Source organism: Schistocerca cancellata, chromosome 10, assembly GCF_023864275.1.
Source record: "Schistocerca cancellata isolate TAMUIC-IGC-003103 chromosome 10, iqSchCanc2.1, whole genome shotgun sequence".
Classification (NCBI taxonomy): domain Eukaryota; kingdom Metazoa; phylum Arthropoda; class Insecta; order Orthoptera; family Acrididae; genus Schistocerca; species Schistocerca cancellata.
The window spans coordinates 175205109-175227959 of NC_064635.1; the positions used below are offsets into that span (position 1 = coordinate 175205109).

At 38.1% G+C, this 22851-nt stretch overlaps 1 protein-coding gene across 1 annotated transcript in view; it reads right to left on the reverse strand.

The window, feature by feature from the left end:
- Nucleotides 1–1126: 1126 nt before the first annotated feature.
- The window catches only part of LOC126106507 (actin-histidine N-methyltransferase), a 469720-nt gene continuing 447995 nt past the window's right edge, over nt 1127–22851 (reverse strand). The window contains exon 11 of the mRNA XM_049912826.1: nt 1127–9033. Within this exon, the coding sequence (XP_049768783.1) occupies nt 8902–9033 (132 nt within the window). The 3' untranslated portion in view covers nt 1127–8901. The remainder of the gene's footprint in view (nt 9034–22851) is intronic.

Consider the following 22851-nt stretch of genomic DNA (forward strand, 5'->3'; position numbering starts at 1 on the left):
GACAAATTCACACAAAAGTCTCTGAACAGTGTTTGGCATGTTTTCATAAAAACAAAAGTGAATTTCTGTGTTGGTACGCATCAACAGATGAAACATGGCTTCGCAGCTACAGACCGTGCCCAAAATACCACTTGAAAAAGTGAACAGTAGCTGATTCTTCAGCTACCAAGAAAGCAGAGATGATCAGCAGGAAAGGTCATGGAATCAGTATTTTCCAGAGCAAACAGAATTCTGTTAACTATCTTCAAAATGGTAAAACAATACGTCAGTACTATTATTCTGACCTTCTAATGTATGTGAGTGCAAAAATACGAGTACAGAGACTTGATTTGCACAAGAAGGAAAATTATCTTTCATCAACGGTGCACCTGCCCACAGAAGTGTCTTGCCAATGGCGCAACTGAAAGATCTGCCCTATTCCCCAGACTTGACTCCATCAAACTACTATCTCTCCCCACAACTCAAAGTCTTCTTTGCTAGTCAGCATTTCTCATCCCACTGGAAAGTGACTACAACTGTAGTGTAATACTTGGAAGCAACAATCTGGGAAGCATTGCTCAGTACCACTGCTGAGCTGTAGTTTCAATAATACTTTTTGATGCTAGAGGCATTTACTATGACTACAGTTATGCTACAAAAATGGACAAAAGTGAATTAGTGGAAGTGGTTGTGAATCTCCTGTTATTGCAATCCACAATGAGAAAAAAATAGAGCACAAATTAGGCATTAGCTTTTTAAGAAAGCAAACTTATTTCCTAAATTGTTTATTTGATAATCAGCTCTTCCAGAATGTCACTGGAATGTTAAAACACAATTATTCTGACATCTTTCCAACAAAACTGGCTGAAGAACATATGACTGCTTCATATAACAGCTAAAAGGTATGTACTACTAAAATAAATTGAGGTTTCAGGATCAGAACACTGGTACATGAATCATTGTGTTTCCTTTTTTAAACTGCATGCCTGTGAAATTTATTCATATGGACTTATCCTTTTTTTTTGCCCTGTGGTCTTCAGATAACAATAGGTAATGCAGTATTTAAGGTAACTTTCCTTGCTAATGTGCTACTTACCTTTAACTTTTTTGAGACTGGAGTTAGTTCTAAAGAATGACTACAATGAAAGAATTTCAACACCAATATTTATTTTATTTACAGCCATATAGAAGTATTTGCAACACCCATTCCATTAGGACAGCACCTTACAAATATGTAAGTTAAGCTTGCTCTCCCCTGATCAAAAATACACGTAAATATAGCACACAAAATAGTCAATCTTGGAAGTTTTTGGAACTGCAGTTGATGACAACACCAAAAAATAAAAACCACAAGATATTTAAGAACTATAAATCTGTACTTAACAAAGAAAGCTATCTCTGATAACATGCTGTTGCAGTTGCTTGACAGTTTGCTTCTTTCCCATTTGCTGCGCCACCAGTCTTATTATCTTGACTAACTGTCATTTGAATATTTAGCACAAAAAGGCAAAAATGTAGAAACAAAACTGCAGCCAAAAGTAAAATATTAATTCCATGTGCCAAAAGTAGTTAACAGATAGCTTGAATGTTACAATAAAGGTAGTGAAACATTACCCACTGACTTAATGCTCCTGGGTTTTACACCTCAATCTAGAACAAAAAGAAGTTGTTTAAAATATTTTATACGTAGGCCAGTTTATAGATTACTTCTGACAATATTTCAAGAATGTTCCACAAGAACAGATCCACAGCATACGTAACCAGAGATAATGACAATTTATGATCATCAGACCATGGTAATTAAATATTCAAATAAAAATGCTGTGAAATTGCTTCCTTCACACATCAGTATTCCACAACTGTATTAATTTCCAGCATGTTAATATGAACTGACATATTAAATAATTAACTGACTAATAACAATTCGGAAACATCTTAACAGGGAAAGTGCAGGAATGACAAAAAGAATGGTAGCATGCATTTTCATTCAGTGACAAGATGTCATGCAGGATATTGCTGCTTCTGCTCAATTTCTTTCAAGACAGACAAGAAAAATTGTTGATATCAAACAGTGTAGAAACCAGTTGCTCTCTATTTTGCCTAAACCTACGTTTAATTTACTACTTACTATGAATACAAGACAGAAGCAACAGGAAATCATACATTAAAGGATCTAATGTACTTAGGTACATGTTGAATTCTGAACTTCCTTTACAAGTTGTTAAGGAAACAGACTACATGGATAAATGTATAGCAAACACACCTACTGCAAATCAGGAAAAGTGTATTAAACACACAAATAAATGCAAAGTAAGACTCAGGAAAAAGATTGCTCTCAATATGTGATGTATTTATATATCCAATAGATTGGCAAATGAATGCATAAATATGACATATAGTAGGACAGAAACACTGCTATGGATTACATTTTTAGTCTAATGATGCTTTTCACAGCACAATAATAATATAGTTATGCACAATATTAATATTAATTGTATGAAAATACTCTTCTGTATTGTGAAATCTTTTCCTCACTTCCCTACCAACATTAGACTTTAATACTTCTACTGCCATTAAAAGCAGCAAATTAATTTTACAATTTTGTTTTCCATAACTGATATTTCCTCTACATTAATCTCTGATCAAAACTCTCATCCACATAAATAATGCTTAGTACATTACATTTCAAATGAATAAGAATGCAACTCTGTATATAATTCATCATTACAGTGGAAATAGGACTTACTGCAGGAAGCCGCAGTAGCCAAGTAGAATCAAGTATTTAAACAAATCTCCCTCTTTTTTCCATAACAACAGTAACTTCACTATTTTTGTATTTCATATTCCATTGCAGAATGAGCAATAATAAACACATGAAACATTCCTGCCAAAGTATACATTTATATCCGATTTCCTGTTGGTACATACCACAGTGAGGTGCGTGTCATTCCAATCACTTGCCTCACTGAAATTTATTCTCCTCAGCTAAAGTTACTCTTAAAACATTCAGTCATTAAAAATGTCACTGACATTAATCACTAGAGCAATAAATACTGTAAGATACAAAATTGACTACATCACACTCACACAGACATTAAAACTCCGTGGCGAGTAATATACTATGTATATTAATCAGTCACTTGAATGCCAGGAGCAAAATAAAAAAACAAGAAAATAAAGAAAAGCTACACACACATACACAGCCACAACAATTAGTTTAAAACACACGAAGTCAAGCACCAGTTCACACGGCAACTTACACTAGTTTTGTTAGTGATGTTAAATTCAGTGTATCTCCATTGATTTGTGTTGGAAACCATACATTTTGACAAATCTGTTTTAAGTGAGAAAGGGCATCCACTGTATGTATGTTGTTTATCGAACAATTATCCCACTTCTCACAAATTATACATTTTGATGAATTTGCTTTGTGATGGGCATTACTAGGCCTCTGTTAAAAATCACAAGGTGCCTCAGCAAACTCTAGCATCTACAAGAACTACATTAATTCTGATGTTACAAAGAAATGTTTCAGCCATACAGTATTTGCTTCCAAATGTCTGGTCTACTTAGGTTGACAAAAATTGCTTGTAAGACTTACTCTGAAAATATACATCCATCACCACTGACATAGTCCAGTAATTTTTTAATGGTATGATGGTATTTTTTTGCACCAGAATAGTGAGTTGGGTCTGTAGGAGACAAATCCAGATTACCATTTTCACGTCAGATCAAAATTCACATAGTTCTCACAGATGCCAGAGTTAGGTAAGAGATTCTTTACGTGGAGTGGATTGACCATTTTGCCTATTAATTGATAAATCTCTTAATAAATATTAAATACAATTTGCATATAACAATTACCTCAAAAGTCCTTTTAGTTACTAATCTGTTTCTGTTAAACTCTGCTCAATACATATGGGACGATAAATAATGTTTTACTGACAGTCAATGGAATTTGGTTTTTGACACAGAATACATAAACATTTCATATAAAGCAGCTATTTACATCAATAGGTGATAAACTTTGCTGAAGGAATAGAATAATCCAACCAAGCACTAATTCTTCCAACAGATAATACGTTGTTATACCAGTTAAAGAACCTTTACTTATCTATAATCAGCTAGTGTTACAAAGACACTACAGTTCAGGAAAAGTTGTGTAATACTGCCCTGAAACCACTTCCTAAACTGACCTTTCCACAAGCAGATGACTACATATTACTTCAGGGCAGCAATGCACAAGAGGAAATTTTTTAAATTTTTTCTTAAATATCAAACAATGCTTACAAATTCCAGCACATTACAGTCTTGTACAAAAGCTCAGTAAGTGTAAAATATACATCTTTCTTTTCCCATAAATACATAAAATGATACTGTAACAATCACTTTCTCTGCTTCCATTCTTATATTGACTTCATCACCAACAACAAGCTATAAATTACAATTTTTATTTTTGAAAATTCAGGTAATATTTTTCAAGCCATCACCTTATGATGAATAGCATGTCACATTAAAAAAAAAGTTAAGTATTACTTCAGCTATCTTTAAATTTCCATAACTGTGGTATGACATATATATGTTTTTTTTCTGTTGGAATCTCCAGATTCAATAAGTGATATTCAAAAACAAAGATGAACAAATAGAATCTGAAGTTGTGGAGATGGATGAGGTTAAACTTACACACTAAGCAAAGGTGCAAGCCTTTAAATACGCGAGTCACGCAAGAGAATGGCAATCGTTGGAATCAACAACTTTCAAGAAAGCATATTTTGTATTCTGTTGAGCAGAACAGGCATCCGCTGTACGATGTTTAAAATTATTTTGTATTTTTTAACTTAATGGTTTGTATGGTGATAATAATGCATATTTTTTACAGCTGAAAGCAAAACGATTCTTAGTTTTGGCAAAATTCCCTAAAGCACAAAAACCTTTTTCGTAATATAACTAAATTCATTCACTTTAATAATGTTGACACCACATTTTAAAATTCAAAGTGTATCCATGAGACACTCATTATGTATATGTGACAGAGCCTATTTCACTGTAAATGACTGATGGAAAATAAAGGTGCTCAATTCTCGGACTACATGGATGACGATTAAGCACGAATGAGAAATGACAAACCCAACTTGATAAGATTTGTACTCTATGCCAGGACGGAAGACTACTTCCATTCAAGGAGAAATGTGCTACAGAAAAGCCATGACCCTGCAAAAAACAGACAGCCTGTGCCATACAGGCCATCGATACAAACAACATAAAATACCACAACTAGATTCTCTGCTGCTGCCATAATATTTTTTGAGCTATGCATGAATATTGGGAACAAAAATATAGTAATATTTGAAGAAATACTTCACGGCCAAGATCGCATTTAAATATTTAAATGTGCTCTGAAACATTTCTTCAAATGTTACAATACGGAGATTGTCTCCTGATCAGGATGTCTGTAATATATAGCAAAAATATCGTGTACGTACGTGGTAAGATGATAAACATATATTTCTAGTGTACGTATGTGGTAAGGTCATAAACATATATTTCTGTCATGCAGAGGAACAAGTTTCAAGTCCTACAAACAGGTATTTCCGCCTGCAAAGTGCTTTGAAATAAGATTACCAACATGCAATAGGATAACTAATGATATATTTCATCATCTTCCAGACATGCATCTGCAGTAGCAACATTTCACCTTCCAATATTTCAGTCAGTTTAATCGTACAGCCATCCTCGAGGAAAGTTGGTGGCTGAATTAAAAGCACTTAACACAGTGATGTACTGTGGGGTAAAATGCGCATGCATCTGAGATAGGACAGTCGGCACAGCAGCGAGTCTACTACAAACATTAGTACAGAGACACTTCCGGACAGCCCACAGGACAAACTGGTACACCTAGAGAAGGTATTCAGTATAAATGCTCTGCAAGGAAAAACATCAGACCAACCAAAGGAAGAGGGAATAGGGGCAAAATCTATGGCCTTTCTTCTGCATGTGGGAAACATTTCATTAAAAACTGCCAGCACAATGAAGAAGCATGCCAAGATTGCAGCTCTTTTGGGATCAGTGAAAGACAATCTACTTTTATGAAAGTTGGGTACTGATGAAATTCCTTGGCAATGTGGTGAAACCTACATAGGACAAACAACACACACTGTACAAGAATGCTGCAATGAGAACCAGTGATACACCTTCTTTCTACATCCTAACAAATCTGTAATGGCTGAAAAACTGTATTTCCACCAGCCATTTCACAAATTAGAGGAAGGTCAAGATACTGGCCACAGCCTCATCCTATTGAGATTTGGTAGTCAAGAAAGTAAGTGTGGAAGTTTAGTTTGCAGACAACCAGCTCAAGCAAGACTAACTTAACAGTTCATGGAAACCACTCATTTCACATCTGCACTCTCAGAGGAATTACCATTCGGAGTCTTCACTAGCTGGCATCCCAACACATGCCAACCATCCATTGGCGCGTGAAGTTTTATCTCTGACTGGAAGACAATGTGGCAATTGTCTTTTCTCTGAGACACAAACATTTTATTTCACAGTATACCATTATGTACAGTGGTTTTAATTCAGTCACTGACTCTCCTCAAAGACAGTTTCACACACTTCAAGAAACTATTGGAATATCTGAAGGAGAAATGATGACAGTTTTAAAATTCAGTGCTAATGGTGGGGCAAGCAGTGTGCTAACCTAAAGCCCTGCCGGTTTGCCATCCAATGTCATCTGAAGCAGGGATGAAACAACTGTCATTTGGTAGACTTGGATGCAGGAAGACAATATTACCCTGGAGTTCAGTCTGTTTTAATGCTTAAACAAAGTGTCTCACATAACATGCAAATGCTGACACATCAGTCAGTAAACAACAAATCTGTGTGGTCAATAACATGTCTCCATGAAATAAATTAGCAATTGGAATAAGATACTTTGAAAGAAAATGCGGAAAAGTAAAAATAGATTACGTTTGGAAAAAATGCAGGCTCATGAAGTATTTGACTTTCACATCAGCCTCAAAACACTGTTGAGAAGTGTACCTGGAATAAATCCTACAAGGGGGCAAACTTTTTATGTGTGTTCCCAAACTGATGACAACTGGAGAACATGCTATCGATTTATAGTAAAAATTTTCTCGCAAAGGACAGTGACTGGAAACAATCATTTCGCAAGAAGGCTGAACCATTTAATTGAAGCTAATATTATTTACTTATTTAATGAGGCATAATTCTGCCTAGAGTCCTCTCATCTGCAGCTCAAGTGTTTGTACAGTAAGGTACTCCACATCACACAATCAGAACATGATTGTGGTATTGTCAATGTACAGATGGAATACAAATAAAGGAATTATAAGATGCAATCTGTAAAACGAAAAATAGAAAATGATTTGCATGCAGAAGAAAAACACCAGGAAATGATGGAATTAACACAGAATGGCTTAAATATGCATTGCCCACACTGAAATCCACATTTATCAGCTATATTAACGAATGCTGGGCGCACAAGAAATTTCACAGGATTGGAAATTAGTAACAACAATACATATTTACAAGAATGGAGACAGAAGTAATTGCGAAAGCTTCAAGGGCAACTCTCTGCTAAATATAGGGTGTAAAATATATTCTAAAATAGTAACACAGAGGCCAGCAGTAATTACTGAAAATATTCTGCTATAAGAACAAACTAACTCTGAAACTTCGTGGCAGATTAAAACTGTGTGCTAGATTGCAACTAGAACCCATAAAGTTTGTTCTTCATCGACAAATGGTCTACTGATTGAGCCATACAGCCATGGCTCAAAACTTGCCCTCACAGCATTACTTCTGCCAGTACCTCTCTCCTATCTTTGGGTTTTAAGAGATAGCTACTGGTAGAAACGAATACACAGGGCTGGTAGTGAATCATTCATGGATAGCTCAGTCAGTAGCTCATTTGTCCATGAAAGGTAAAGATTATGGGTTCTATTCATGGTCTGGCAGACAGTTTTAATCTGCCAGGAAGTTTCAACCTCGAAAATAATCAACACGTGTTATCAACTAAATGGCTGAGCCAAGCACAATATGTAAAACCCTACTTTGTATCCTTTATCAGTAAAAAAAACATAAAATAAAGAAACATGTGTCCAGGTCTCAAATATTCCCATTATACCAGCAGGACTAGCATTTATACTATGTGTAGCAGCTCTGTTAGTATTTCTGAGTCAGTCTGTAGTTTAAACCACAATCTGTGTCACAGGATTCTTATCCTTTTACTGGATATTGAATAAATGCCCTGCCCCAACCCCTCTAGCTGACACATTGATACACTGAAGCATGACACAAATAATCCACCAAATTTACATTTCCTCCATCAACAAAATACTTGTCACGTGAGCCTTACAATACACATCAGAATTGTGCCTGGCTTGGGATTTGAAGCACAGTGCTCGAACGCCCAACTTGGGAAAGATAAATTTCAAATTCCAAGTAGAGCTTAGGATCCATTTTAAATGTGAGTTTCAACTCAATTGAGGAATATACCATTAAACTTACACAAATACCTACATTGTCACTATTTTTTTTCCTTATACTGAGTAAAATACATAACAACAATGATGTATGATAAGACAGCCACATACATAGACACATATAAAATTGCATGACAGTAACAGGTGGATGCAAGAATGACAGGTAAGGTACATCGAGGACTGCCGATCATCCAAACAGCCGCAACAGGGTGGTTACACCAATGGGTACAGGGGAAAGAGAATTCTGACACAGTGTCATTACATACTTGGGGCCCAGAGGATCAGGGACTGGACAGTGCAGTGCTCACGATATTTTCCCACTTCTCCACCTGCCGGTCGACACCACCCGGAGTTACCCGAGGAGCGCGGAGTGTCGGCGGCTAAGTAGCGCGCCACGCGCCCCGAGGGCGGGCCGTCAAGTATGTGTGCGCTGGCTCACATACTCGAGCGCGTTGTGCAGGATCCGCTTCTCGCAGGCGCGCATCTCCACAGCTGCCGCGTGGCACGGGGACAGCGACGACCGCTTCGCCAGCAACTCCTCGTCCACCTACAAACAGACACTTGAAATTTAACTGGTTTGCTGGGAGAGACATGTATTGAAATATAAAATATCCGATACAAATAGGAGTAGGCAATACATGTTTCAAGTGATGTTTACAATACATGGTAATTTTATTCTGTTGACCTACATTTATCATTACACTAGTGAACTTGGCAGAGCTTTGCAACTGCTAAATATGTATGGAAATTGCATATACATTCTAAATTCCTTGTCCTCCGCCCCTCTCTGTCCATCTTCTCATCCCCCCCCCCTCCCTCCCCCCCCCCTCTCTCTCTCTCTCTCTCTCTCTCTCTCTCTGTCTGTCTGTCTGTCTCTCTGTACATCCTCCCCCCCCCCCCCCTCCTTTCCGTCTGAATGATTGAGTAACCCGTAAGAATCTGAAGTAAATTGGTCAAGAACTTTTTGAGATTATCGGTAGGAATATTTTCCCCTTAATATATTACGCGTGTGTGTGTGTGTGTGTGTGTGTGTGTGTGTGTGTGTGTGTGTGCGCGCGCCATTCTCAAGTGATAATCTTGTACAGTTGATTTTAATTTCTGACTTTTCCTGCATATCTTCCAAAAATTATCTTCATACAAAGCTTGCACTGAAAAAAAAAAAATGAAAATTATGAACACAACAAAGACAAAAATCAACCAAAGCTGTCTAGTCCATTCTTAACTGATGATATTTCATATATACGGCAATTAATGTTAATTTCAGACTTTTCTGTTGGATGTCCCAAAAATTTTCTTCTATGCAAACCTTGTCCTGACAGTAACGAACACAACAGAAATTCATCCAAATCAGTTGAGCCGTTCTCAGGTACTTTCATACATGCAGCAACTGATTTTTATTTTAATAGATTTCTTTCTGTCACACGTATTGATCATTATTTTATATCATTTAAAGATAAAGGCAAAGTTCATCATCTCATTTAATATGCAACATTACAAAATTATAGAAATCAAAGCTTTATGAAAGTACAGCTCTCTAAACACCAAGCAAAATTGAGTGTGCAAGGGCACACTCCAACCTCAACCTCATGGGATGGGTAATCGCCAATCTGAACATGTTTGATACTGCCCGGATGGCAGAAGCTAGGCTGTTGCTCTGCTCAGGATGTGGAAAGATGTCACATAACAAAAACATGAGGCACTGCAGTTAGATAAGACATTTTCATATCACATTAAAGTTCTTTTCAAGACAAAACAAATATGTCCATGCTGAATCTTGTAATGTAATTAGTTCAGCAGATACAGAGTAACAAAGACTTCTCATATCACAAATTTAGACAAAAGTTGAACTTTTATTGCATTTACTCAACTATGCTGAGAAATGCCTCAAAAGAAAGCTAATTCAGTGCATTACAATGAATTTATATAATAAAAGTAAGTGTGGTATCTCTGTGCACGTCACCAAAACTACGGAACTGAATTTCACAGTCCCATGGGGGTTATAAGGTGTGATAATCCTCCATCCCCCCCCCCCCCCCCACACACACACACACACACACACTCTCCATGAAGGTGGTTTTGTTTTGGAACTGCATCTGTTAGTTATGAAGATATGAGTGTCAAAAGAGGGCATCCCAGCAATGGATTTCTATGGTAAGACAGTGAAGCAGCTTGGAATCTAGTGCCTAAGTGGCTGAGACTGTCCAGTATGTTCCTTCTAGAATGTTTGAGAATGTTGTAGAATTTTCCACAATGTTATAGAACCTTCCAGAAGATTTGAGGATGTTCTAAATTTCCAAGATAATCCAGAATTAATGGGAGGTGCATTACTTACACATTCTGGACATTTTCATTTTCAGCAAATGGGTCCAGTTACTCAAAAATTAACTCCAGCAGATGATATCAATGTGCATTTGAAGAAATCATTTCTTTGTATCTAGTGAGGAAAGTACAATTAAGAGTAAATATGAGAGCTCAAGTTTCCAATGATGAAGAAGCGGAACACTTCGACAAAAGACTCATAAATTAGTAGAGTCACTCACCAACTGATTGTGTAACTGGCCAAACTGAACTTAGAATGATTCATGTAACAACATCACAAGCTCAAATGAATAAATAGATGAGCTTTCTCTGAATGTTGTTCTGAGACAGACATTTTGTCAGTAAGAAATGCAGTAGATGACAATATTAATTAAATATTCGAAACCAGAAATGGTCATGAACACACAGCAAAAATAATATTAAGACAGGTAAAGGAAAAAATAGCATTTACAATGAGGATTCTGCTCACATCTATCGAACTGCCATTTAAATGCAGAAAACTGCAACTTCCAGTAAGATTAGCATTTACACAGAACAAAAAAAAGTTTTGCATCACCCCGGTAGAACTCCTGAAGATAGATGTTGACTGTGGACATTGTATCACAGACACAGTCCCTTTGGCTATTCAGAGATGTCACTTATCATCATCAGTTTTCTGCTATATTAGCAGGTCCTTCGCCTCTCCATTTTCTGCGATCCATTGCTTCCTTCTTAAGGCTGCTGTATGTTGTACCATCCATCACGTCATCCAGTATCTGAAATCTCTTCCTTCCTCACTCCCTTTTCCCTTCTACATAACCTTCTAAAACTGTTTTTATCAGCCTGTCATTCTTTCTAAATATATGCCCAATTCAATTTCTTTTTCTTATTTATATTACATCTAGTAACTGTCTCTTCTCTCCTACTCTTTTCAGTACCTCTTCATTTTTTACTCTGTACATCCAACTTATTCTTTCCGTCCTCTGTCATGTCCACATCACAAAAACCTCCAGCCTTTCTCTGTCTTTCTTCCTCAAAGTCCATGTTTCAGCACCATATAGAAGAACACTCCATACAAGACATTTTATGAGTCTCTTCCTGAGTTCTATATCCAGACCACTGCAGAAAATTCTACTTTTCTTATAAAATGCCTATTTTTCATTGCTATCCTCGTTTTAATTTCTGTGGTGCACCTCCAGTCGGTGTCTACCCTGCTTCCAATATACTTAAAATTTTGCACCTGTTCTAGTATTTCTGCATTCAGCATAATTTTTATTTCCTTATTTCCTCCTAGTGCCAATACTTTTGTTTTCTTTGTGTTGATTTTCATCCCATAATTTTTTCCGTTAGCTTCAGTGGTGTCCACCAAATCCTGCAATTCTGTTTCCCCTGTGGCTAGAAGGACCATGTCATCAGCAAACCTCAAACACCCTACTCTTCCTCCTCCAATTTCTACTCCTTGTCATCTAATGGGCATTGGTCAAGCATATTTTCCAAGTAGACATTGAAAAGAGTAGGTGATAGACAGCATCCATGCCTTACTCCCTTTCCTAGTCCAATCCAGTTTGTACTTTCTCCTCTCACTTTAACTGAGGCTTTTTGATTTAGATATAATGAGTTTACAAGTTTTCTGGTTTTCTAGTACACTCTCTTTTCCCTCATTATAGTCGCTAGCTTGTCCCACATCACATCGCCAAATGCCTTTTCAAGATCGATGAAGCACATATATAGGTCTCTTCCTTTCTCAATAAACCTTTCTCCCAAGATTCGTAGGAGCCCTATTGCATCTCTGGTGCCCGTATTTCATCTAAAGCCAAACTGCTCCTTGCCAAGATTCTCCTCCATTACTTTTTCAAGTCTTTTATTAATTATTCTTAACATCTCTTTGGCTGCATGCGAAATGAGACTGATTGTCCCGTGCTCACTGCATTTCTTGGTTCCTTGTTTTTTCCATAATGGAATCATTACTGTTGTCAGAAAGTCCTCAGGCCATTCACCACTGTCATATATTTTATTACATAAACAATTGTTTTCATGATGAACTCTTGGGGTCTGTGAGTGAACTCATAATAAAATAAGTACGATATATATCTCGTATTTAAAATGAAAAACTTTCATACAGCAACACAAGATATAATTTCAATGGCTCGGAAAAACAGTCCCCACAACAATCAATAACTGGTGAAATAATGTTCAGTGAGAGGGGGGGGGGGGGGGGGGGGGGGTGATGCACTTCTCTGCTAGCAATTGTCAGGAAGAGTCTATTGCTGGCCAACACTGCCATGGTATGTGTGAGTGAGACATGTTTGTAGGATAGTTCTGTAACTGCTGGGCTATTGTAGAAATTACACTCCTGGAAATTGAAATAAGAACACCGTGAATTCATTGTCCCAGGAAGGGGAAACTTTATTGACACATTCCTGGGGTCAGATACATCACATGATCACACTGACAGAACCACAGGCACATAGACACAGGCAACAGAGCATGCACAATGTCGGCACTAGTACAGTGTATATCCACCTTTCGCATCAATGCAGGCTGCTATTCTCCCATGGAGACGATCGTAGAGATGCTGGATGTAGTCCTGTGGAACGGCTTGCCATGCCATTTCCACCTGGCGCCTCAGTTGGACCAGCGTTCGTGCTGGACGTGCAGACCGCGTGAGACGACGCTTCATCCAGTCCCAAACATGCTCAATGGGGGACAGATCCAGAGATCTTGCTGGCCAGGGCAGTTGACTTACACCTTCTAGAGCACGTTGGGTGGCACGGGATACATGCGGACGTGCATTGTCCTGTTGGAACAGCAAGTTCCCTTGCCGGTCTAGGAATGGTAGAACGATGGGTTCGATAACGGTTTGGATGTACCGTGCACTATTCAGTGTCCCCTCGACGATCACCAGTGGTGTACGGCCAGTGTAGGAGATCGCTCCCCACACCATGATGCCGGGTGTTGGCCCTGTGTGCCTCGGTCGTATGCAGTCCTGATTGTGGCGCTCACCTGCACGGAGCCAAACACGCATACGACCATCATTGGCACCAAGGCAGAAGCGACTCTCATCGCTGAAGACGACATGTCTCCATTCGTCCCTCCATTCACGCCTGTCGCGACACCACTGGAGGCGGGCTGCACGATGTTGGGGCATGAGCGGAAGACGGCCTAACGGTGTGCGGGACCATAGCCCAGCTTCATGGAGACGATTGCGAATGTTCCTCGCCGATACCCCAGGAGCAACAGTGTCCCTAATTTGCTGGGAAGTGGCGGTGCGGTCCCGTAGGGCACTGCGTAGGATCCTACGGTCTTGGCGTGCATCCGTGTGTCGCTGCGGTCCGGTCCCAGGTCGACGGGCACATGCACCTTCCGCCGACCACTGGCGACAACATCGATGTACTGTGGAGACCTCACGCCCCACGTGTTGAGCAATTCGGCGGTACGTCCACCCGGCCTCCCGCATGCCCACTATACGCCCTCGCTCAAAGTCCGTCAACTGCACATACGGTTCGCGTCCACGCTGTTGCGGCATGCTACCAGTGTTAAAGACTGCGATGGAGCTCCGTATGCCACGGCAAACTGGCTGACACTGACGGCGGCGGTGCACAAATGCTGCGCAGCTAGCGCCATTCGACAGCCAACACCGCGGTTCCTGGTGTGTCCGCTGTGCCGTGCGTGTGATCATTGCTTGTACAGCCCTCTCACAGTGTCCGGAGTAAGTATGGTGGGTCTGACACACCGGTGTCAATGTGTTCTTTTTTCCATTTCCAGGAGTGTATAATAAGGTGTGAAACTAATATATTCCGGTTGAGACTGGACTTGGAAAATTTCCAACAGTTTCTGAACTTCGCTGGAAACATTCAAGATCATAGGAACTGATTTTACGCCATCAGTATTGGGCTTCAAAATTATTTAATTAAGTCTGGATTTTGATTATTTGACATGAAGCTAGAATGGGATAATACTGGAGCACTGTAAAAGAAAATAAACAAAAAAGTTAATTGACTTATTCATTATTTGTAAACTGTTTCAAAATAAAATGTCATTAATTTTTTATAGGTAGAATTAATTATTTGACCCTTCTACATCAATATATTTTTTCAGTGCAATTCCCATGTGTCCTAAGCTTTCTGGAACTCCTTAGTCATCATGCGCTTCAGGGAAAGCATCAAAGCCCCTTGCACGTTGGCCACTGACTCAAGATGCTTTCCTTTGATTTCCCTCTTCTGGTAAGGAAACAAAGGACAGTCCACCAGGGCCAGGTTGGGACTGTAGAATGACTGTGGCACTGTTGATATACAGATTTGAGTCACAAACGCCGTCATAACACAGGCAGTGTGAGCCAACACATAGTCATAATGGAGTTCCACAAAGAGCGGAACTCTTTTCAGATGTAGGTGACCTTGTGATTCAGCCTTTGGAGTGCTTCCTCATAAAACTGAGCACAAACTCATGGTCCACAACTGCCTTTGCAACTTAAAAAAAAATTATATGACCTTCGCCCAGTACTTGCTCATGTGAGCCTTTATTTATTTATTTTTATTTCAGGTCAAGTTTATAGGATCAAATTGAGGAGCAAATCTCCAAGATCATGGAACATATCAGTACACAAAATTACAACAGAAAAGTAATACAGATAACAATAAAATGTTTATGAAACTGAAAAAAGTCAATCCATAAGTTTAAGTAGACACCATCAACAATACAACAAAAATCAGCTTAATTTTTCAAGGAACTCCTCAACAGAACAGATGGAGTGACCCATGAGGAAACTCTTCAGTTTTAATTAGAAAGCACATGAATTATTGCTAAGATTTTTTAATTGGAGCGGTAACTTATTGAAAATGGATGCAGCAGTATACTGCACACCTTTCTGCACAAAAGTTAAGGAACTCCAATCCAAATACAGGTTTGATTTCTCCCAAGTATTAACTGAGTGAAAGCTACTTATTCTTGGAAATAAGGTAATATTATTAACAAGAAATGACAGTAAGGAATATTTATTTTGAGAGATCAATGTCAAAATACCTAGACTCGTGAACAGGGGTCGACAAGATGTTTGTGAACTTACACCACTTATTGCCCACACTACTCCAAAATTCTAAATGTGGCAGGGGTAAAATACAGGGAGTGAAAGGCTATGTACAATTTGTACAGAAACCAGATGGCAGTTAGAAGGGTCGAGGGGCATGAAAGGGAAGCAGCGGTTGGGAAGGGAGTGAGACAGGGTTGTAGCCTCTCTCCGATGTTATTTAATCTGTATATTGAGCAAGCAGTAAAGGAAACAAAAGAAAAATTCGGAGTAGGTATTAAAGTCCATGGAGAAGAAATAAAAACGTTGAGGTTCACCAATGACATTGTAATTCTGTCAGAGACAGCAAAGGACTTGGAAGAGCAGCTGATCGGAATGGACAGTGTCTTGAAAGGAGGATATAAGATGAACATCAACAAAAGCAAAACGAGGATAATGGAATGTAGTCGAATTAAGTCGGGTGATGCTGAGGGAATTAGATTAGGAAATGAGACACTTAAAGTAGTAAAGGAGTTTTGCTATTTGGGGAGCAAAATAACTGATGATGGTCGAAGTAGAGAGGATATAAAATGTAGACTGGCAATGGCAAGGAAAGCGTTTCTGAAGAAGAGAAATTTGTTAACATCGAGTATAGATTTAAGTGTCAGGAAGTCGTTTCTGAAAGTATTTGTATGGAGTGTAGCCATGTATGGAAGTGAAACCTGGATGATAAATAGCTTAGACAAGAAGAGAATAGAAGCTTTCGAAATGTGGTGCTACAGAAGAATGCTGAAGATTAGATGGGTAGATCACATAACTAATGAGGAGGTATTGAATACAATTGGGGAGAAGAGAAGGTTGTGGCACAACTTGACTAGAAGAAGGGATCGGTTGGTAGGACATGTTCTGAGGCATCAAGGGATCACAAATTTAGCATTGGAGGGCAGCATGGAGGGTAAAAATCATAGAAGGAGACCAAGAGATGAATACACTACACAGATTCAGAAGGATGTAGGTTGCAGTAAGTACTGGGAGATGAGGAAGCTTGCACAGGATAGAGTAGCATGGAGAACTGCATCAAACCAGTCTCAGGACTGAAGACAACAACAACAAACCACCCCAAAATATAATACCATATGACATAAATGAATGAAAATAAGCAAAGCAGACTAATTTTCGTGCTGAATGATCACTCACTTCAGATACCGTTCAAATAGTAAAAATGCCAGCATTGAGTCTTTGAACAAGATCCTGAACGTGGGCTTTCGACGACAATTTACTATCTATCTGAACTCCCAGAAATTTGAACTGTTCAGTTTCACTAATCATATGATTATTCTGTGAAATTAAAACGTCAGGTTTTGATGAATTGTGTGTTATAAACTGCAAAAACTGAGTGTCACTATGATTTAGTGTCAGTTTATTTTCTACAAGCCATGAACTTATGCCATGAACTGCACCATTTGAAACTGAGTCAGTGTTTCAGACAACATCATCTATTACCAAGCTAGTGTTATCAGCAAACTGAAATATTTTAGAGTTACCTGCAATACTAGAGGGCATATCAATTACATAAATAAGGAACAGGAGTAGCCCCAACACTGATGCCTGGGGTACCCCCCACGTGACTCTACCCCATTGCGACCCCACATCACAGCCATTCTCAACATTGTGAATAATGACCTTTCGCTGTCTGTTGCTAAAGTAAGAGATGAACCAATTGTGACCTACTCCCCATATTCCATAATGGCCCAACTTCCAGAGCAATATTTTGTGATTAACATGATCAAATGCCTTAGTTAAATCAAAAAATATGCCTAGCATAACTTTAGCAAACACTGGTGGCATAGAAATAGTTCTAAAATTGTCTACATTCTCCTTTTCTCTCTTTTTATAAAACAGCTTTACTACTGAGTAATTTAATCATTCAGGAAACTGACCATTCTCAAAGGAAAAATTACAAATATGGCTAGATTCAGTGCTAACATGTGCTGCACAGTACTTTACTATATTGCTAGGCATACCATCATATCCACGAGAGTCCTTAGTTTTCAGTGATTAAATTACTGATTCAGTCTTCCCCTTGTCTGTATCACAGAGTAGAATTTCAGACATCAATCTCGGAAAAGCATTTGCCAAGAAAGTTATACGGTTCCCTGTGGAAACTAAATTTTTATTTAATTCACCAGCAATGCTCAGAAAATGATTGTTAAATATTGTACATATATCTGTTTTATCAGTAACAGTAATATTTTTACTGACTTTATACCGTCGACCTTGTGCTGCTGACCAGCACTTGCTTCACAACTGACCACACAGTTTTAATCTTATCCTGTGAATTAGCTAGTCTATTTGTATACCACATACTCTTTGCCTTCCTAATAACATTTTTAAGCAACTTAGAATACTGCTTGGAATGAACTACTGTAGCTTGATTGTGACTACTTCTAACATTTTTATATAATTCCCACTTTCTTGTACATGATATCCTCATCCCAATAGTCGGCCACCTGGACTGTCCATTACTGCTAGTACCCATTTAGAATTTTCTAATGGAAAGAAATTCTCAAAGAGCATGAGAAGTGTGTTAGGGTAAGCATTATATTTATCACCTACGTTATCAGCACTATAAACATCCTGCCACTCCTGTTGACAAGGTTTAAAAAACTCTCTATCGCTGCTGGATTAATCTTCCCACACAGTTTGTAATTATATGTGACATTGGTTTGAGTACAAAAGCCTTTTAGTGTTAAAATTTGTTCATCATGGTCTGAAAGGCCATTCACCCTTTAGTAACAGAATGCCCATCTAGTAATGAAGTATTGATTGCAATATGGCCGCGAGTGTAGAAGTGTGTAACCCTAAGACGAGTAACAGTTACAGTTATGTACTAAAAAAGGCAGTGTGTGAGAATTGTAACGTCGAAATAACAAATTTAAGAGAACGAGTTTCAGGTCTACAATTCTTAGTCAACACTTTAAGAAGCGAAATCACCACACTCAAGAATGAAAATCGGGAACTATGGTCGAAGAACAAATCATCCGAAGTGGCACCTGACGAAAGGCACAAATCGTCCGAGTGGACAGAAGTGAGACACAAAGGTAGAACTTTAGCTGGAAAAATAAAAACGAACTTTGCAACAGCAGTTACATTTACGGATAAAAACAAATACGGTGTTCTGCAGTCCAGTGACGGTGTTAAAGACAGTGTAAATTATCCAGACCATTCAAAAGACAATGCGCTGAAAACAAATGGTCACTCTGGGAAAAATGTTGATAAACGGGAAACAACAGGTAAAAGGAACAGTGTGCTTTTTCTAACAGATAGCCATGGCATGAATTTATCAAGTACGTTTCGAGAAATAAATCGAGTCTTAGCAGTGACCAGTGTTGTTAAACCTGGAGCGGGAACTAAACACGTTTTAGACGCTTGCATTCAAACAAAATCCACGCAAGAAAATGACTTTGTCGTAAGCATAACGGGATCAAATGATGTTGCGAAAAATGAAGCAGATGTCTGCGTAAAAGTGCTTCAGAACTTTCTAGAAAAAAATAAATCAAGGAATACAGTTGTTGCTACAGTGCCTCATAGGCACGATCTAATCTATAGTTCGTGCGTTAATAAAGAAATTCGAAGAACGAATATTAAAATAAAGAAACAGTGCTCTGAATACGCAAATTGTGCTGTGGTCGATATAAGTAAACTTAAGCGTAACCTTCACACCAGACACGGGCACCACCTAAACTATGAAGGGAAAAAGTTTGTGTGCGAACGTGTCAATGAAATAATTAAAGAAAGACTCACACGGAATAAAACGATCTACGAAAGTAGCGGTTTGAGTAATACCTGGAATGTACGTCATTTTTTAGTATAAAAGTCTCTGAATCGGCGGGTAATAAACCTCCTGTACTTGAACTAGGTGCTAAAAGCGACATTCGAATGAGAGAGTGTTCTCAGTCAATAAACAATAAAGATAAATCTGTTACTGTGATGCAAACGAACATTCGCTGCATTAGGAACAAAGTATTACAATTAGAACATTTTTGCAGTATTGAAAATGTTGATGTTGTTTGTATCTCAGAACATTGGCTGACATGCGATCAAGTACAATATTTTGTTCCTCAGGGGTATGCTGTTGGAGACATTATGTGTAGAAGTGAAAGAAAGAATGGAGGTGCCCTAATATTTGTTAAAGATAGTATAATGTTTACTAAAATAGGTGTTAGCTCTTACTGTGCAGAACTAGATGGAGAATTTAGCTGTATAAGACTAAACGTAGAGAATACTATAATTGTTAGCTTATATAGATCACCAGGAGGAGATGTAAACACATTTTTTGAAAGATTTGAGCTGCTTATGAGGAAAATACTAAAATCTAACATAAAACTAATTATCTGTGGCGATTTCAACATTGAAATGGCCAACAGTGATGAACATGTTACTAGAACGTTTTTTAATATCTTAAGATCACTAAATTTACAATGTACAAATTACACACCAACACGGGATAAGGCGTGCTTAGATAATATTATAGTAAATTTTTCTAGAGATATGTACGATGTCAGACTTGCCAGTGGAGCCCTAGCTGATCATGAACCATTGATTTTAACATTCTCCTGTGATCAGTTGCCTAAATCAGTCAGAATCAAGTCTAATGCCACATGGGTAAGAGGGCAGAAAGATGAATATATTAATTTATTGATTGACAGAATATCTTATGTTAACTGGGACTTTGTATACAACACACAACCTGGAAAGGGTGCTGGTGAAATGGTGTTTAACAAATTCCTGGAAATACTCATAGAGTTATGGTACTCCTGCTCACCATTAGTCAAAAGTAGCCCTAAGCATACACAGAAAAACAAACAGCTAAAATGGTATACAGATGAGCTAGCTCTCACTAGGGAGGAGACGCTCAGACTGTACAGAATATATAAAAATTCTTGTAAACAAGGACCTGAGCTAGATAATACTTCTTACAGAGCGTATCTAAAATGTAAAAGAATCTACAAAGATAAACTGTCCTTGGCCAAAAAACAAGCATGTGAACATTACATTGAAAGTGCTCCCAACAAATGTAAAGCAGCATGGGATATCATCAACCAATATAATTCACAAACCCATACACAAGATGCAATGCTGGTCCCAGAAGAAGTAAATAATTACTTCCTAACCTCAGTAAGTGAGCAGAAAAACAAAATCAAGCAAAATGGCACTTGTGCACTAGATCATCTTGGTGCTGTGCCCCATAGTATGTATACTTTCCACTGGAAGGTTGTCACCCCAGAGGATATTGTAAAAGCTGTGGCAAGGTTCACCAACTCCAAAAGTATGGACTGTTACTGGTTTTTTAACTATGTAATGAAAAAAATAATACACCTTATCTGTCAACCTCTTTCTTTCATTTTTAATATGTGTTTAGAATCTGGAGTTTTCCCAGATGCACTCAAAACTGCTAAAGTAATACCAGTCTTTAAAAAGGGAGATAAGCATCTGCCCCAAAACTATCGACCAGTTTCTATTGTCCCAATTTTCTCTAAAGTTTTTGAATATGTAATGTACAGTCAACTAAATAACTATTTTGATAAGCATGATCTCCTCTCCAACAGACAGTTTGCATATCAGCATGGTAAAAACACCACTACTGCTGTCACTGAAGTTGTTAACCAGGTGTTAACTGCATTCGAAAATAAGGATCTAGTATCAGTCGTACTGTGCGATCTTAGCAAAGCCTTCGACTGCATACCATCTAACACCCTACTTGAAAAACTGGAATTTTATGGCATACACAAACCATCTTTGGATGTAATCGAATCATACTTAAGTAACAGGAGACAGTATGTATCAATTAAAAATAGATGCTCTTCACTGAAGGAAATTCGGACTGGAGTGCCTCAGGGCTCGGTCCTAGGTCCTTTTCTGTTTATCATTGCAATTAATGACTTACCTTACCATGTAGGAGCAAATTCAGTTGTGTGTTATGCAGATGATACAACGTTGCTCAATACACACCATGACACAACAGAACTGCATCAGGCAACACAGGAAAAACTAGAACTAGTAATGGATTGGTTTTCTTCTAATGAACTCCTGTGTAATCCTGATAAAACACAAGAACTAATTCTGGGTTTAACTACAGCTGTTGAAAGCAAATCAATAAAATTGTTAGGATTCCACATTGACTCAAAATTAAACTGGGAGGAACACATTAGCCATATCTGCAAGAGAATAGCACGAGTGTGTTATCTCATCTGGAGACTGACAGATGTAGTCACTGATGAGAATCTAAAGGTGGTATATTTTGGCCTCTTTCAGTCACACATTTCCTACGGCATATTGTTATGGGGACATTCTTGCTTTGTCAGTGAAATTCTGAAAATTCAAAAAAAAGTGATCAGAATAATAAGCAAAGCTAAGCCCAAGGAACACTGCCATCCCCTCTTTATCAAGCACATGATATTAACTGTGGTGAATCTATACATCTACACAGCACTGCTTTATGTCAAAAGCAACTTAAATGAGTTCGAGACCAGAGAGAACATACATCCCCACAACACCAGAGGCAAACTGGACTTTGACATACCAAGACACAGAATCACAAAGACTACAAACTCACACAAAAAAATGAGTTTAAAACTCTTCAATAAACTTCCAGCATCTGCTCGGTCACTGACCAATAATATTTTCAAACGTAAGGTTTATGACTGGCTTCTCAAACACCCATTTTATAAGATAACAGAATATTTTGAAATAAGCATTGACATTAGTATATAAGGATATTCCTAAAAGAAAAGGAATTAAATTGTAAAAAAACTTTACTGTAAAGTTATTGTTAATTGTATATTTAATGTTCAGACCTATTCCGCTGTAAGTGGTCAATGGTGAATAAACTGAATACTGAATATGGATAAAAATATTGTCTATGGCTGTGCTGCTGTTCCACTGCACCCTAGTTGGAAAAAATACAGTCTGCATCAGGCCATATGAATTTAGGAGATCTACCAACATCCTTTTTCTTGCACCATCATATGCAAAATTTCTACATATAACTAATTTCTGGTA